This window comes from Haliaeetus leucocephalus, unplaced genomic scaffold (assembly GCF_000737465.1).
Source record: "Haliaeetus leucocephalus isolate CR32 unplaced genomic scaffold, Haliaeetus_leucocephalus-4.0 Scaffold101, whole genome shotgun sequence".
Lineage (NCBI taxonomy): Eukaryota > Metazoa > Chordata > Aves > Accipitriformes > Accipitridae > Haliaeetus > Haliaeetus leucocephalus.
The window spans coordinates 827121-844864 of NW_010972537.1; the positions used below are offsets into that span (position 1 = coordinate 827121).

The 17744-nt window shown below is 46.8% G+C and overlaps 1 protein-coding gene across 3 annotated transcripts in view; it reads left to right on the forward strand.

The window, feature by feature from the left end:
• Positions 1-17744, forward strand: part of BTBD11 (BTB (POZ) domain containing 11) — a 176403-nt gene that overhangs the window by 144276 nt on the left and 14383 nt on the right. For all 3 annotated transcript variants that reach the window (XM_010585357.1, XM_010585355.1, XM_010585356.1), the window contains 5 exons: positions 2884-2985; positions 4103-4196; positions 4306-4441; positions 6116-6336; positions 7825-8003. In XM_010585357.1, the coding sequence (XP_010583659.1) occupies positions 2884-2985; positions 4103-4196; positions 4306-4441; positions 6116-6336; positions 7825-8003 (732 nt within the window). The remainder of the gene's footprint in view (positions 1-2883; positions 2986-4102; positions 4197-4305; positions 4442-6115; positions 6337-7824; positions 8004-17744) is intronic.

Sequence of the window (17744 nt, forward strand, 5' to 3'; positions counted from 1 at the left end):
AGGCATTAGCAGTAGCACGGAGCACAGCTCTAATGATACTGGAAGGACTCTTCGAATCTCAGCTGAGTTAAAATGAAGAGGGTAAAAGAAATACCTGTGTGATAACCTGCCAAAGCTCAAGCATTTCTATGCATTGGGACGTTCCAGCTAAGCACCCCCAGCACACAAGTGCAGTGTAGGTTCCACTGTTTTGTTTTACAAAGTGCCTTGGGCTAAAACTGTTGGATGAGGAGCTTGAAGCTTCCAGAATATAAACGTCTCTTTGATGAATGCACATCACAAACTTACACAATCTGTCCACCAAACAGATTGTTGTCCGACTCTGTGCAATGCAGGTATGTACATTTTTAAAGAGCCGTTTGAAAATCCGCGGAAGAACTATTTGTTAATGATTCCAGTTTCAATTTGTTGAGGTCATGAGTAAATTAAGCTGTCTGCTTCACTTATCTGTGTTCCATCTGTTCTGTTTGGACTTGAGTGAGCTGATAAATTGTAGTCACTGCTTTCAGCTAGACGTTTTGCACTTTTAAAAAACCTAATTTAAAAGTAGAAATGGATTTCACCTCTAAGAGACTGATAGTTGTTACTATCTGATTGCTGTTTGGTGGCCCCTGTGAAATCAGCTGATGATTTCAGTTCCCCAAATTCAAGCACACCACGCTCAAGAGCTGGCAATAATTGAATATTTGAACCCTTGTTAGTGCTCTCGATAGGCACACCAAAGACTAGATGGGCATGGAGACTCACCTCTCTTTTAACCCTGCCTGTGGCTCAGAGGTGAGATGGCATTATTTGGTTCCTAGGACAAGTTTTCATTAGGAGCAGTGCTCCCAGTTGCTCCAGTAATCTTCCAGACTTGAACCAAATCCAAATTTAAACAGTTTTGTCTTCCTGAAACTGCTGACATCTGAGAGAACAGCTCCAGTGAGGAATGTGAACCTCCTTGATTCATTTCTGTAGAGTGTTTGCTCTAAAATCAAATGAAAACACTTTGGGACAAGAACTGTGAATAATTATGGTGTGCAATTATAAGATGATTTGTGCACACCACAACCAACTGTGCAAATTGGGCAATTACAGCAAAAAAAAAGGCAAATCAACCATGAACAAAAATAAATACTCTGTCAGGTGCCTGCATCATTTTCCCCCTTTCACTTTGCAAATCAGTTATATATATATGTTTCCAAAAGTAGCTTCAAATGCTGGGTGCCTCCCTTTTTGATTGCCCATCTTTAGTGAAAATGGACTCATTTCCAGATGTGCTGAGAAGCTGCAATTCACTCTGGAGTCAGTGGGACCTGTAGCTGCTCAGCAAATCTCAACTGAGGCCTCAGAAGCCCAGTCAACCGCAGGTCTTTTGCAAACACCAAAAAAAAAAAAGGAGCAAAGGAGTTAAAACAACTTCATTTTCTTTGCCGCTTGCCGTGAGCTGCCCCGAACAGTGGTGGGAATCCGTGCTTGAGGAGGAGCTGGATGCGTTCACTGAACCGTGATCCTGCCCGTCCTCACCCTCCGCTGCTCTTGCTCCCCAGCCTGAACCCCAAGGCTCGAGCTGCTCGATCCTCTCCCTTCTGAGCAAACCCAGACCCAAAGAAGCCCCGTGCCTTTGCTCAGAGGCCAGCACACTTCTCCTGTTGCACTTTGAGCTCTTTCTTTGGCAAATCTGGGCGATCAGGTGCTGGTGCAGATCCGCTTCTCTGGCAAGCCGCAGGATCTGCACGGGCTCTTCAGATTTTGCCCTCATCCCTGTCCTTGGGACTGAGGGCCTGGTCGTGTGCTTCTAGCAAAACGCTGCATGTGGCGCTTGGAAATGCGAGCTGCTAATGCAACCGAGCATTTAATAACTGGCCCTGCTCCCCTACATGGATAAAAGTACTTCAGACAATGTAGTGAAAGCTTAGCTGGCTGATGAGACAGAGATGGTGCATCTTTTACTCTGATTTTAGTCCTCCTCTGAAGATCAATAATAAGATTTTGAATTTTAGTGTCACACTCCATCTGAGTGTGCAGTCTCGGATTGCAATTGTTCATTAGATTTTACCATCTCTGTGAACCTCATCAATATTAATACTCCCATCTTTAAGACGGGGAAACTGAAGCAAAGAGTGGTTATTCATCTTCCTCAATGTCTACATTAGAGGCACCAGGCACTAAGGCGTAGAAAATGGAAGGAGCAATGTGAAAAATACCATTTCGTTTTCTAAGGATATAGTTTGCATCTCTTTTAACTGTCACCACCCTGCTTTTTTAACTCAACTCAGACAGGAGAAGGCAGTAAAAGGAGTTTTCTCAAAACATTTTGTGAAGTGCCACTCTGCCCCATCACTTCTCAGCTGTCTTTTTTCCTCTGGTGGGAGAGGAGGAGCCTGGAAGTACGCCTGTGAACTCTAGGGTAGGGCTTGTGATGTGTCTTTCATGACAGCAGTGACAAAAGTCATACTGATTTATGTGGAAAGAATTTCTTTGGGCCTCGAGCAATCCCAAGACCCGAGGCTGTTGATACATGGTCTGGAGAAGTCAGTGGGAGCGGTCCTTAGCTGTAAGCGTCCTGATCCGTCCCTGCTTCCCCAGTGTGTGCTGCTGTAACCAGCTGTGGATGTTTTGACCTTGTGCAAAAGTATCTGGTGGCCAGTGGTTTAGATGGAGCTACAGTAGTTGGTAAAAAGACTTCATTTGGTATGAACTCTATTCAAGCTGTCAAATCGGCATGAACAGTTTTAATATTGAGAAAATTTTTGCAGGAAAAAAAATGAAGCCAAACATTTTATAAAGCACCTTTCCCAGGTTTTCTGTTTCACTTACTCCCTCACATGCCTGGCTCTCAGGCAGGTTGAATTTTATTACGTATAGCTCTTTAAAAAAATAACTTTAATTTGTTTGTAGGTTGTCAGTACTGCTCATAAATACCCATCCGTCCACCCTGAGACCCGCCATTGGACAGCTCTGACATTTGCTGTGTTGCATGGACATATTCCTGTAGTTCAGGTATTATTGTATTTCCCTACCTGCATCTCATTCTTTTGTTTCTCCTCTTCAGTTCTAATTACATCCATCTCAAACCAGTATCCTCTTGTCATACTCATATTGGTTACTTCTGCTTCTTCTAGAGTGTACTGATATATAATAGACCTATTATATAGCGAATACGGTGTTCAAACCTTAACCAATATGAGGTTTAAATAGGACAATTTGAAAGCAAAGTTGCACCAAAGAAAGTCTGACAACTCCTTGTGCTCCTTCCTGACCACTTGTTTTGTATGTTTGTTTATCCATTCATTACACTTTCTTACACTAGAATATTCTAGCAAACATGAAACAGCTGCCTTGGTGGGGGAGAGGTGGACAACACCCCTTGTGCTGCTCCAAAGCGGGAGAAGCACTCCTTCTCCTTACCCCATCGAGGTGTCGCGTGGGATGTGCTGGTTCTGTGCTTTGGCATCTCAAAAGTTGAGAAGGTTTATTCTTCAAAACAGCGGTGTCTATGGCACGCTTAATGAAGCGCCAAAACTGTGAAGGTCTCAAGACAGAAATGGCCAAGAGGGGGCTGGAGCACAGGCTCCATCCTGCTCTCCTTGGCCACTTTTGTTTTCAATGTTGTTGTTATTTACGTGGAAGTGTCCGCGATGGAGATCACAGCTTTTGGACTCACTGCTGCAATTGGTTCTTAAGAATTGCCTTTCTTTTGGCCGTGTCTTTATATAAAAGATGGAGGCAATTGAAATCTGATCCATTTTAGGATGGTGCTGGGCTTCTAGAAGACCATGAAGGAAGGATGCTTGTCGGGCTAATTTTCAGTACTTCCATCTTCAGCGCATTACTTCCTAACACTGACCTTACCCCATTTCCCATTCAGAAACACTGAGTTACACTTTTTTGGCTCTGAAGTTGGACACTAGTGCTCCTGGTGTCTGGCAGCATAAAATGAGCGAAAAAAGGAATCGGTTTGCCTCTGTGAAACAATGGGCAGAATTTGCATGTCACTTGTCTCCATCATACCTGGTTTGCAGCTAACAAGAAGCATTAGACTTCCATCCGTCACTGTTCATGAACTCTGAAGACTGTGATACCCCCAGTTGCTCTAAATGGTGAATTTTCTTTCTAGCTGTTGCTGGATGCTGGAGCAAAGGTAGAAGGTTCCTTGGAGCATGGAGAGGAAAATTACTCTGAAACTCCTTTACAGTTGGCAGCAGCTGCTGGTAAGGACTTTCTCCTCCCACTGTAATAAATTCTTCAGTCAGGATCTGTGGTTTAGGTGAGGAAATACTGGATTTTAAAAGAAGTAAAAATGCATCTCTTGACTTGCAGGAAATTTTGAACTGGTCAGTTTGCTGTTGGAGCGAGGAGCTGACCCCATGATAGGAACAATGTACAGGAACGGCATTTCCATGACTCCACAAGGTGACATGAACTCTTTCAGTCAGGCTGCTGCACATGGACACAGGTAGAGTGGGAACAAGTCTAGTGGCATCCTTCAAGTGCTTATTTTTTGCCTGGGTGTCCAGTTTGAGCAGATGGGTGAAAGTTCTGCATGAACGATTGAACATGCCACCAACTGAGCAGAGACGTAAGGCTTTTTGCTAGCATGTGAATTTAACCAGTTGGTGGTACAAGCTGCTTTTTGATACCTGATTTAAAAAAAAAAAAAAGAAGGTGACTCCTCGTGGTGTGTTGCAATGCAGTGGTTGTTAAATGGCAGCTGATGTGACGGCAGAAAGGAATGCCAAAGACATTCCTTCTGAATTTCTTGACGTATTTCTCAGATTTGAGTGAATCGTGTCTGTACTGCTGCAGCCTTAATTTTCGTTGAATAGAGTTTCTGCATCTGTGTTTACTGTAAAGTCCTGTATGTCTTAATGTTGTATGTATGCTGCAAATTAAAAAAAAAAAAAGTAATGAAATGAGCACCTGGCATGCATGAACTTGCAACGCTCAGGAGTTGACTGCAGTGTAATGGATTAGTATTATGATCTTCACGTTCCTACTTTTCTGATTGTAGCCATCCAGAGGAACATAGATACAGGTTAGAGACAGTACCTACCGTCTGTTTGCTTAGAGACAAGCTGCCAGTCTAACAACATGCTAACGGCATGTCAGGGCAGGTTCGCGCAACGCTGCCCATCTGGAGCCTGCGAGGGATCCCTGGGACAGAGCGGACAGTTTGGTTATCGGAGTCTCACGTTCGCCGCTCCGGCCTTGCTGCCAGCTGGTGTGAGTGGAAGCCGTGTGCCTGAGGAGGGCCCGGGGCTCTCCTCGGCTTGGCTGCTGGCCGTGCACGTTGAGGGCCACGGCTCTTACGTTTCGACCCGTAGGCCGCTCACGCACACTCCTTCCTCCTTCCCTCTCTGCTGCGGATTTGTCTGGGACACGCCATGCCCCGCTGCCACCCCGCGCCGGGGTCTGAGCAGGGGCAGGGAGGACATCGGAGTACGAGGGAGGTGGGATGGGGGCCAGCCTGGTTTCTCTTCGCACGGCTGCGAAACCGAGAGCAACTCTGTTGAGGTTGATGAGGTTACACTGGTACGAACCTCGGGGCATCAAGTCTCTGAGTTTGGGCTTTGCTATTTGATGGCCCAGTGATGGATCGGTGGCTTTGCAGAGTAGTCCCAGATGTGCTCGAACCTGCCCTGACTGGCCTCGTTGAATGTCTAGCTGCTCCAGCTTTCCCAGACCGCTTTGAGTGTTAATCGAGTGGTGGTGCTTTTGGTAGCTCCAGGCAGCTCCCTTCTCAAGTGGCCTCCATGGCGAAAGTCCTGAGAGCTTGTCCAGAGGCACCTCGGCCTCCCCTGATTGTGGGAAGAAGTCCTGAGTCACGTTTGGCTCGTAGGTCTCCGTTCCCATGAGATGCCGCTACTCATGCGACATCTGTACGGTTCCTGTCACGACAGCAGCATCTTGCAGACGTGGCCCAGGCGATGCAGGTGGGCTAGCAGGAGCGGTGCTTGCCTTGGGACTGCTCTCAGCCGGTCCTGCCGTTAATTGGAGTAATTTCCTGGATAGGTGTCCTAATTTGCCACATCGCAGCAAGTATCCCAGGCACAAAGAAAGCCAAGCCGCTGACTCCGCTCTCCCACCCTCTCTTTCCCCCTCCCTCTCTCTGTCGTGCTGCGATTGACAGGAACGTCTTTCGTAAGCTGCTTGCTCAGCCGGAGAAGGAGAAGAGCGATATTCTGTCGCTGGAGGAGATCCTGGCTGAGGGGACGGACTTGCCCGACTCGGCGGCAGCTCCGCTCTGTGCCAGCCGCAACAGCAAGGCCAAGCTGAAAGCCCTGAAGGAGGCCATGTACCACAGCGCCGAGCACGGCTACGTGGATGTGACCATTGACATTCGGAGCATAGGTCAGTCCCAGCACCCTCTCTTCTCTCCCTCCGGGGAGGGACTGCTGTCAGAAACACATCGCTTTTGACGGGCTGTTGCTTAAACCGACTGCAGTTGCACCTTCCTCAGCTCTCGTGGAAGCAGAAGGTGACAGGGGATCTGGCAGGTTCCTGGCCCATTTCAGCTCCACAGCGTGCCCCGTTCAGGGGCCGCTGGTGCTTTTCTGCAGGACGGAGTGGTTTCCACCAGCAGCCATCTTCACTGCTGCGTGGCAGAGTTTAAGAGTCCAAATCTTAACCTGGAAACGCCCCAGGTAAGGCTCTGGGGCGGCGTTCGGCTGCCATGGGCCACCTCCAAGAGCTCCTCTTTTGTACTCTGCTGTAAAGCAGTCCACCGTTAAAAACACCTTTTACTTTCTGAGGTTTGTGAGCCTCTGAGGGCAGGAGCAGGGATCTGGCTTCTTGGTGTGCCAACTCTGCCAATGCAGGGCTTGAACATCATACCAGCCCGCTGGGAAGCCGCTTCTGCCCGTGGGGAGGGTGTTTGGGTAGCACAGAGGGGAATCAGTCTGGTCTGGGTATCTACCATCCCCATTTACCATCTCTCTCAGTGAGAGAGACTCAAGTGCCCGGCACACCTCTGCCCGCTGCGGTGCTCCAGCCCTGGGGACACGTGGCGTGGGTCAAGGTCTGCGGTGGTCTCAGCGGTGGCTTAGCGGGTGGGCTGAGCAGGCGAAGACCTGGCGATGAATGAGAGGAGAGCGACGGGGCTGTTCTCCAGGCACTAGGCATTTACTGAAATGGAAGGAAAAACCTTTTGTAGCCAAACGCCAGGCTTGCGTTTCCTCCCACTCCATTCTGCAAGAGCAGAAACTAGGTCACATCCAGCCTAATGCCTGCAGAGGTACATTAGCTCCATGTGCTTTCTCGCTCAGTGCATGGGAGCAGTTCCCTTCAAGTTCCTGGAGAGTGGTTCTGCCACGACAAACTACTTGGAAAGGCTGATCTGCTTAACTTGCCCAGCGCTGTTTAGGGAAAACAGTAACGATCAGGAGAGGACGTGGGGTAGCACTTAAAGAAAGTTTTAAGCTGAAGACCACCAGTTTGTATCCAGGTGGGTAGTGACCAAAATCCTGGTTTTTACCATTTAATGGCTCTCCAGGGCCGCATTCAAACAAATGAGCTAGTGTAAATCTAGTTTCCAAAAGGCTTTTGCATCACAGAGCACCACAGCAATTACCGCAAATTGGCAGTCTCAGCAGAGAAGCTGAAGGCTAGATGAGCAGAGAGACCACAGTCTTCTCTTAGTATTTGGAGGAAAGCCTCTGTGCATTAGGTCTGGGATGTCCTGATAACCACCAGCCTTCTCAATCGGGGATAAGTAGGAATTTGATTTCTAGGGTTATTTGGCAGCTTTTGCTTAATATCTTAACATAAGTACAGGTAAAAAAGCAGAAGGGCACATCCTTCTCTGAAGCTGGGAATATGAGCTCTGTCCTCTGTCTGTAGGTGTTCCCTGGACGCTGCACACATGGCTGGAGTCCTTGCGCACGTCCTTCCAGCAGCACAGACGACCCCTCATCCAGTGCTTGCTAAAGGAATTCAAGTCCATTCAGGAAGAAGAGTACACAGAGGAGCTCATCACGCAAGGGTTGCCTCTGATGTTTGAGATACTGAAAGCCAGCAAGGTAGGATAAATTACATGTTTTAAAGAAATCAGCCTCATTCTCATCCCATAAGACACAAAGCTTGTGATACCGTTTTTGCGCAGCTGTCCCAAAGCTTGTTTGGACTGTATAGGATTATTATTATTTGTATTATGTACCTCAGGTTTTTTTCCACTGTGGAGGCGTGGGTTAAAAACACACAAGCTAATCACATCTCCTGCTAGAACAGCTTAATACTGATGCTAACAGTAAGCTGGAGAGACAACAGAAGCTGATGCATGGTGGTGAAATTAAAGTCAAAAGGGTCACTGCAGTATGGCAAGAGATGTTGATAACCAAACCGACCCAAAGAGTAACTTTACCCAGCTTGTTTTACAGGACTGTACAACAAAGCTAATGTTCGTGTTTGCTTTGGGTTTCTTTAACCTCTCACATGACTTTCTTTTCCCTTCATGTGGGATTTGGACTCTTAAACTTGTGGGGAGACTGGTTTCTACAAGCACAGAACAGGATAATTTTTTTTAAATCTTCTTTGTGAGTGTTTGTACTTGCAGCCTCCCCAGATTTATTCCTTCAGCTGACATTTTCTTAGCCAGACAAATCAGACTAACAAAACCTTTTGAGGGAGGTACCATTGGGTATGCAAGTATAATAGCAAAGGGGATGATCATGGGGGAGGCAAGGAGAGGAAAATGTCTTACCTAGTGAAGGATGGATACTTTCTTTTAAAACATGTTAGAACCAACAGTCTCTTCTCTACTGGTCCCTCTGACGGTCGGTTGCTCCCAAGGAATGCCCAGTCAACTTTACTGTTACCAGAAAATCATTTTAGTGATGAAAAGCATCAAAAGGATTTGATTGCTATTCTTTTTCTCATGCAACACAATACATGTTGGTGTGGTCTTCTAATTGTTTAACTGGGAAGTAAGTGACGTTTCTCACCCAACTCTATGTGTAACAGCAAGGAGCAAATAATTTTTAGCACCTGCAGCAATAGCCTAAATAATGTGAAAAGGGGAGAGGTTCTGGTGCAGGCGCTCAATACTAAAAGGTTCCAGACTTAGAATAGCTAATGAAAGCCTACATGGATTTATTTCTTGTATCCTGCTGCAAAAGAGGGCTTGGACTACAGTCCCGACCAAATCCTGAACACTTGTTCCAGCAATTGTTCCGATTTTTGTTCCTGCAAGCCTTCCCTTTGGGATTAGTTTGTACTGGGTGGGTATTTATGGAGAATATTTGAGATAGCTTTTAGGAAATCATTCCAAATCCTAGGATTTGTAGATTCCTTGTTCTGAACTTGCTTAGGTTAACGTATGTTCACCCAGTAACTACCAGCAAGGTGCTGTTTGGTTTGAAAGCTGATAAAAAACTAATCATATTGAAAACTTAACAGAGATCAAGTTTAGGCCTCATAATCTAGGATGAGGGATGGCTTTAATTGCTCTTCTCCAGGGTGGCTGAAGCCAAGGCCAGTGATCATTGTTAGTATAAGTTATTTACGTAGGATTATAGCTTTGGGACATGTTAGACTGGGTCTTCCAGAGTTATTGTAGGAGACCTGGAAACAAGCAAGACTGCTACCTTCTGCTTTGGATTCACTTAAAACCTAAAATGTGGAGGGGTGAAAGGACTGTAGCATCACAAAAACCTCTACACAACAAAGAAGAAATCTGTGCTGATCTTTATTCCTGCCTCTGGGCCTAGGGGAGCTGCCTGTCTTCACTCTTCATGAGCATGCATATTCACAAATAACACACACATACACTGCTTCATATTCTGAGAAAAATAATGAATCATTCTGGGACACTGAAAGGGTTTACAAATTGTCTGCAAATGGCATGAATTATTGCAGCGGTCTTGTCCAAACGGCCTCTCACAAAGCCCTCCCAGACAGAAATGAGGACAGACTCTATGCAATCCTTTGGAAGGAATCAAAATAAATTCATTTGTAGGAGAATGAGCCAATAAAAGTTCTCCCTGGTCACTATGTAGAAGGCAGCCGAGGAACGCCGAGATTCAAAAGATCTTCTGTTCCCCTTCTCTGGAAGGGCTGAGGGCTGAGACCGTTCTTTATGTATACCCACAGAATGGAAATCCCCTTTAAGGGGTGCAGAAGGGCCGTAACTGTGGTTCACATCCTTCTCTTTCGACAGCAAATTGTGAAGCTCTGCATTTTGTAGAGCTGTGGGGAGAGGAGCTTGATTTGCCCACACGGACATCCTTTTCCCTGTGGGCTGGGAACTTCGAGAGAGATTACGGCTCTTGCTAAACATCACAGTCTGGCCCAGTACATTTCCTTAATGAGTTTTTCAGGGCAAAAAGTATAAAATAAGCAACTAGGAAGCACAGAGCCACTTAGCGTTTCTTGGCTGATGTAAAACAAGATGTCCCATTTGCTGCATATTGTGATGCTCAGTATAATGTAATTGCATGGCAACTTGCACCCAATAGAAATGGTATTTTGCATTCCTATAAAAAGTTCCAACTATCCCATAGTCTCAGAACAATTTACAGATTTTAATGAGTTGAGACATGGAAGAAGATCTTATCCTCCTTTTACGAACAGGGAAACTGAGGTAATTAAAGAGGCAGATTTTCAGCCCCTTGTAGAGTGACAGTCTCAGCCTCAGAAGCTGTGACAACCTGGATAAGCCAGACTGCAATTTGTAATTTGAGTAATTTGGCCAGAGAGACTCTCCAAAAATCGCATAGAAACATAGGGCAGGTCTCAAAGTAGAAAGCACACCTTCTGCCCCCACCTTCTACTTTGCACTGTCGGACAAGATGTTCTTGCAGGTTCCCAGGCCATGCAGAAAGGCCAAATACTACAAAAAAGAAAAGATTATAAAGAAAAAGTAACCAATACCCGTACAAGAACACCATCAGATATAAGGAGTCCCTTTTGTCTTACAGATGTTTTTTAAAATGCCTGTTCCTAGAAGGTCCAGATGTGAGGGTTTATGTGGGAGCTCTGCCACCAGCCAGCACTGGTGTCCATCAGGGTGGCACTCCACTCGCGTTTATGTGCTGGGACACTGGACGGTAGAAATAAAAATAAAATTTGCAGAAGTTCTGATGCTGGAACACAGAACAGCAACAAAAACTGGCAAACCAGGCAAAACTGCAGAGCTGAAGTCCCTAGTTTTATTGCCCCTCTTCAAGCTGTGAAATAAGTGGGGAAGAACAGCGAATAGATTGCACGTCGGTTGTTCGCTGCTGCACTAAAGCCCTGGAGGAAGACTTCCAAAAGCACAAATGAAGGTTCGATACCCAGCTCCAGGTGTCTTCCAGTGGGACGGAGCGCTTTCATTTCCTTTCATGCCTTTAAATGTCTTTATCAGCTACACCATTGAGAATTGGATGGCGAGTGGAGAAGTGGCAGTATTTCCATGCTGGCGAGGCTGAGCTGCGAGAACATGCAGAGAATCACTCTGCACTTGCTCCCCCCGCGGTTCCTGCTGTCATGCAGTGTGCTCGGGTCATTACTAAACCAAAGACCAGAGATAAGGTACTCTGGAGAAAGCAGCATCAGTGGAAAGGACACGGAGAGCTCGGTTAAAGGCACTTTCCAAAGAGCAAGCAAAACTCAAACCAGGAAAGCTCTGACACTAAAAACGTCAGCGACGTGGTGGTGGATTTGGGCCACCAGATGAGGAGGAAAGGCGCTGCCATTTCGGGATGGATTGAATCTCTGTGGCAGAGAAGCATGCCAACATAGCCTGCTGGAAGTGGTTTGGACAAGGCTGCGTGAGAAAAGCCGGAGAGACGCTTCTGGGAGCAAGTAGCCCTGAGCTAAACTTGAGCTGCTGCGTAGAACAGAGTTGAATCCCTCAAAGCTAAGATGACACCGGAGATCTTGTTACAGAAGAAGGATAGGAGGATGCAGCTGAATTTCTGCCTGTTGGAATCTGTGTTGTGCTCTTTATGGCCTGGGGAAACCCCGAAACTTCTCGCTGGGAGCTCTCCTTTGCCTCCAGACGAGCTTGACGTTTGCTTTGCCCGAGCTTGGCTCTGAGCTGGATTGCCCTCCTGCCCCGTGTCAGAGGACCATATTTTCCTGAGGAGTCGATATGCTTGAGGGCTGGCCACAGCTCAGAGATTGCCCCCTCCGCCCCAAATAGCAAGTCTTAAAAGAGCTGCGTGGAGGCTGCACCCAGATCTGCGGTCTTGTAGTGCCCGAGGTGGGGCTCGCAGGTCAGCTCTTCCATTTTTGCAGGGAGGTTCTCTTGAGGATAACGTGCTGAACGTGCAGGATGCTTCTCTGTCCTCTGTCTATGAAAATCCTGGAGCTGTTTCAGTTTGATCTTGACATTTCCACAACCTGAAAAGAGAGAGACTCAAAACCACAACCTTGGAAGTTAAACACATCTGGCCTTTGGAGGAGGCTGGTTTAGATTTCCACTCTGGAGCTCAGCGTGAGCTTGAATTGTCATTAAAATCACCAGCTCCATCCATGCAGACGAGCCAGCACCATTGCTGGTAGTACGAGGTTATGAGCCGGTTTCATCCACTGTTTTTTCTGCGTACAGCAATTGACATCAGATTGTCCTTGGCCTAGTGTTTTGAGGAAAAATACAATCTTTTAATTCCAAATAATCTCTCTTACAGCTTTCTCCCTTCCCCTCGCAGTATGGGCGAGGAGCTGCTATTTGCCATTACTTTGGATCCTTCGTGGGCACACATCACTGAATTGCATGTTAGTCCACGCGTGCGTTGAGCGCACGTGCTGAAGCGTTGTCTGAAGCTCCATCTGACACCGGAGGTGCTTCACACCAGGAAAACTTGGCTTAGGACTACGAGTATTCCTGCTAGTGTATTGTCCAAGACAAAATCAGCTTGAAAAGTCACAGGAGGGGCCCTTCATTGCCATTCCTCGGTTGCGTTCTGCAGCTTTCTCTTCATCCTTCCCATCAGTTTCTGTCAGTGACAAGGTCATTTATTTTAAAATTTAGGCCATTAGCGAGGTGTTGATCACACTGTGCAGCCAGGCTTGTTGAAAGGTGCAGGAAACTACTTTGCAAAGATGTTTCCTCAGAATTTAAAAATCCTACAGAGTTTCCCAACCTCTACAAATGCACCTATAGGCAGCTGAAGAAACCTGCAGGAGTGCAGAGGCTGTTTTGGAAGGCTGAGCTTTTTGAGTAACAGCCATCAGTCTGGTGTTGACAGTTATTGAGAACAAATAACAATTCAAAACAATAACCAGTTTTTAAAATTCCAAAAGGATGAAGGCATGTGGGTATCTTGAGAAACCTAGCCTATATAGTTTAAAAGCTAAAGCACTCTTTCAGCAGTAACTCAGCAACTTGGAATCCAAAATCTCTTAGAAAGTAAAGTCTGGAGTTGTTTTTTTAATACATCTTTTCAGAAATAGCAGCATGTAGCCTCTGTCACAGATGCAGTAACTACTGACAAAAAAATTTCACATCTCCAACAAAGAGAAAGCAGCAGGAAAGGCTGGAACACCTGCCTGCTCTGTTGCAGCAAAATGTTCAGAAGCTGAAGCTTGAGATGGGCATTCTGTTTCTTTATTGCTCTGGTCTTTCTGGATTTAATTCCTCTAAAACAAATGTCGGGAGAGGTTCCGCAGAGAATGTCAACAGACTCAGCTCGTGCGTCTGTTCTACAAAGTCCAGGCATGGTGGTCGGCAAACATCAGCTTTCCTCCAAGGTCTGCACATGACCTAGAAAGTGGCACTGCTAGAAAATTCCCCTTTTTGTCCCTTGCTTCATGATGGGCTGAAATGAATATTTAAGATGAGCTTGAGTGAAACCGTGTTTTGCTGTATGAAGCCAGACTACCCTGTTCTGCAGGAAGGGCTTAGGGGAGAGGGGAGAGGTGAACCCTTTGCGGCGCTCGGCTCCTAGAGGAAAGCCCTCCCTTGGGAGAGTGCTGTGCGTGTTTCTCTTGCCTGGAGACAGATCAGGAAAGACCCCTCTTTGCTGGGTGAGATTTTACTTCCTTGTTAAACTGCTTTTCAACAGAAAATTGAGGTTTTACTATAATGACAGGTTTCATTAGAATATTTGTTCTTCACATAATATTTTGCCTTTCTTGAAAAAATTAACACCTGAAAATGGAATATTTTGGCTGATGACTGAAATACTTTAAGTGAAGAAAAATGTGGACTTTCTGCAGAGGAGACAGACACACCAAAACCTGCACTAAAAATAACACTGAAGACCTCCAGGATGCTAAAATGCCCGCTTACAGGTTCCGTGAGTGGTTAATGCCCTTCTGTGTGTCAGCTAGTGCCCAGCCTGCGTTTGGTGATTGATCTTTTGGCTGGGACTTTGAGTGATTTCATAAGGCGGGTTTCACTGTTCTCAAGTAATTGCAGCAATCTGTAACGTTGCCCGTTGTCATTTGTAGTAATTCTGTGTCTGAACAGTTCAGAGTAACCAGGACGCAAGTTATCCACACATGTACGTCGTGCATTCTCCATGTGAGATGGGAACGCCAGGTACCGAGCGGCATGTTAATAACAGACTGTTAACTCTGTCTCGTGTTTTCGTAACGCAGATTCAGCTTTGTACTAACACAGGTTTGATTTTTTTTCTACCCTCTGTCTGCCTTCTAAAATGTTTCCCTGCCAGAGGCAGGAGCCGTTTCTTCATTTACAATAAATAAATGCCATGGATGTGACACCTGCCCTTTTCTGGGCTCTCACCCAGGGATTAGACTGTGCCTGGGGATCCGAGCTTTTTACATACAATGCACAGCTGTGATATAAAGAGCCTTTTGAAAGGGAGGCTTGGCAGCTTTCCCAGAAGCTAACTGAAGGGTCCATTTGTGCCTTACCTGTGATTAATTCTTTTCCGTTTGTATTTGCAGTGGAAGGACTTGAGCCCAGCACTAACAAAACCCATTTTGTTACGCAGTTCACTGCCTCTAACTGTATCTCCAACCTCTGGGGCTTCCCTACCTTTGCAGCTGTTGACTAATATTAATTATGTGTATGCTGTTTAATCATCTAGGAGTGACCCTTTAAAGTGCCATTTAATCAGTTTTGAGGCAGCTGGCAAAAGTGAATTATGCCAGAGGACCATAGCGGAAACACCTAGGCAAGGATGGAAAAGGTTCAGAGAGAGGGTGAAGAAAGTCTCGTAGAGTTTGGGTGCTCAGGGCTGGGGTTCTGCAAAAAGCCCCCTCTCTTGCTTCACTCTTTATCGGCTCTTTCTCGGAAGAAGGGAGCATAAACAGAGAAATAATTCAAGGGCATCCCAGTGTGTCGTGGAAGGAAGTTCATGGATGAGTCCTCAATGGGCTTGGGGTATCCTGAGACTCCACCACTGCTGGAACAGCTGTCGGGGACCACATGTGAAATGGGTGACTGGAAGCGGTGCTTCTGCTGCTCTGACTTTAGCAGAAAGCTGGGTCGTTCCGGAATCCTCAGGACCAGAGAGAGAAAAGATACCTTTGCCAGCACCCCTGTTCCCTGAGAAGCATGGTTTCTCTGCTTGGGGGGGAGAGATGTGTATTCACAGGCAGACACCAAGCCCAAAAGAGTAAGTGTGATTTTTCTGCTTAACATAGTGAGCTTTTGGCTTTGGAGCTTTGTGGTAGAGGAATTTGAAGGCCTGGCACACTTAGGTTAAACTGGCATTAATGGGGCTGAGCTGGTGAGAGTGACATCAATAGAGGGCAATCCCAAAGTAGTGCTTGGGATTTGAGAGGCAAAGAAAAGCAGCCTAACTTGTTACCACTGTAGAGGGCAGCCACAGGGAGGTGGTGGGATATCTATAGGCCAGTGAGGAGAACTAAGGAGTGGGTTTTGAGCAGTCCAGAGATGTGGTGTGGGAATGGGGGAGCCTATGAAGAAGAGGCAGCTGAAGCAAAGTGTGGTCAGAGAAGAGCAAAGCTTTAGCCTAACTGCTGAATCCAACCTGACTTTTCCCCTTGAGAGTTTGGAGCATAGCCACCAAGAAGACACGTATCTTCCACAGGCACTGGAGAAAACTGGCTGTGTATTTCCCAGCTATGTCCAGTACCTTGTAGGACCACGTCCCAGAATGACTAGACTGGGTTGAACTGGGTAAGCTGGAATGGAGCAAGCTCTCCCAGGGTATGTGCTGAAGTCTGGAGGAGCCTTTCCTGAGTCCTGCCACAGACAGTCATCAGACTGACATTCAGGAAAAAATAATCCTGCACTCTCCACCCAGGTCTTCACCTCTTTTCAGATCAATTGGCTAGTCACCTCTGCTCCAGCAACTTGAAAACCTTCAGCTTTGCTTCAAAAGAATTTATTAATTCCCCTCACAGCTCAAGTGCATTCACCAGGAGCGGGGAATTCCTTTAGATCTCTGCTGAAGAATGCTTTTAAGTCAGGAGACCGCTTGTATCTACAAAGCAAAGTTGCTTGCTCACCAACCAACTCTGCTGGAAGCACCGTCTCCCTCAGAAGATTCACTGTTGTTCCCTGTTCCCTCTTGCCTATCTGTAAACTACCCCATAGCTAGGTAAATATTTTTATTATATCCTATGCCAAGCTTTCTTCCCCCTCCCCGCAGTAGAAGATGCGCATCAGCTCCCTTTGACTGTGAATGAATGCCCATGTCTGAAAGGAAGCTGGCCTTGCTCCAGGTCTCAGCCTCGCACATCCTGGCACAATGTTTTTCAACATCAAACTATAGCGAGAAAACAAACTTCAGTTTGCTCCTCAAGTGTTAGTATCGTCGCCCACAACTGCTGCAGCGAGCTCTTACAGCTGTTATTTCACAGTCAGCTGGTAGGGTGATAGGATAAATGGGGAAGAATTATCCAGCTCGGTGCTTAAATGGGATGGATGTGGTAACCAGGGCAGCTTCTGGTTGTGGGCACTGTGCGAAGTGGAAGGTTGGATAGGCTGGACACGTCCTCCTGTCTGCCAGAGCAATGCTGGTGCCCCAGGTCGTGGACTCTTGCAGTTGTTCCCAGTTACTTCACAGGCAGCCCAGCTCAGCCTGCTCCAAGAGTAGGATTCGGCTTTAAAAAGTCAATTTTTTCCCCAGCCACCCAGTCGCAGGCAAAGCATCCCTTTTCTCCCTCCTCTTTGCTGCCTCTTTCTGCCTGGTTTCTTGGTAAAAGCCAGCAGAGGCTCTGTGGGGAGCAGATCCAGGGCCACAGCCGTGTAAGCTTGGCTGTGCGTGGGGCGGGGAGGGAAGCGAGCTTGCTCTGCTGTACTAGCTCACCGCTCCCCTCCCGGTGTCTCGGGGAGAAAACTTGCTGCTCTTTGTTAGCAATGACTCTAAAGGAGCACATGCTTCACCTTTCTAGCCGAGCACATTTTTTGGCCTTTCGGTGGCCTGTGTTCTAAGTATTTAATGTTATCGACAGAAGCCAAAGGTCTCCAACCTCCTCTCTGCCAAATGAGATCAGTGTGCTGCACTGGAGGTCTGAAGCTCCGCAATGCATCGAGCCACTGTCTGTCTGATGGCCCCGCTTTCTTTGATGTGCTGATCCTAAGGTCTCTTTTCTCTTTGTCCCATCTCTGTTCTGTGTCTCGGGGTTTTCAAGCATCTCTCATGAGAATGTATCACGTCTTGAGCTAATTAGAGCTTAGTTTACACCAGGTTTTTCACAGGCTTGTGGGCAGTCAGTGGCAAGGTGGCTTTATAATGGGCTTGTGTCTGCACACCACAGGGTTCTTGCCCCGTTGGTGACCCAGGGAGCTGGCAGCACCTCACCTGCATAGGCAGGCTCCCATGGGATTGTCCGCATTCGCGACCCGTTCATCACGTTGTTGGAGTTAGGAGCAAGGATCATCCTCTCCCACCTGC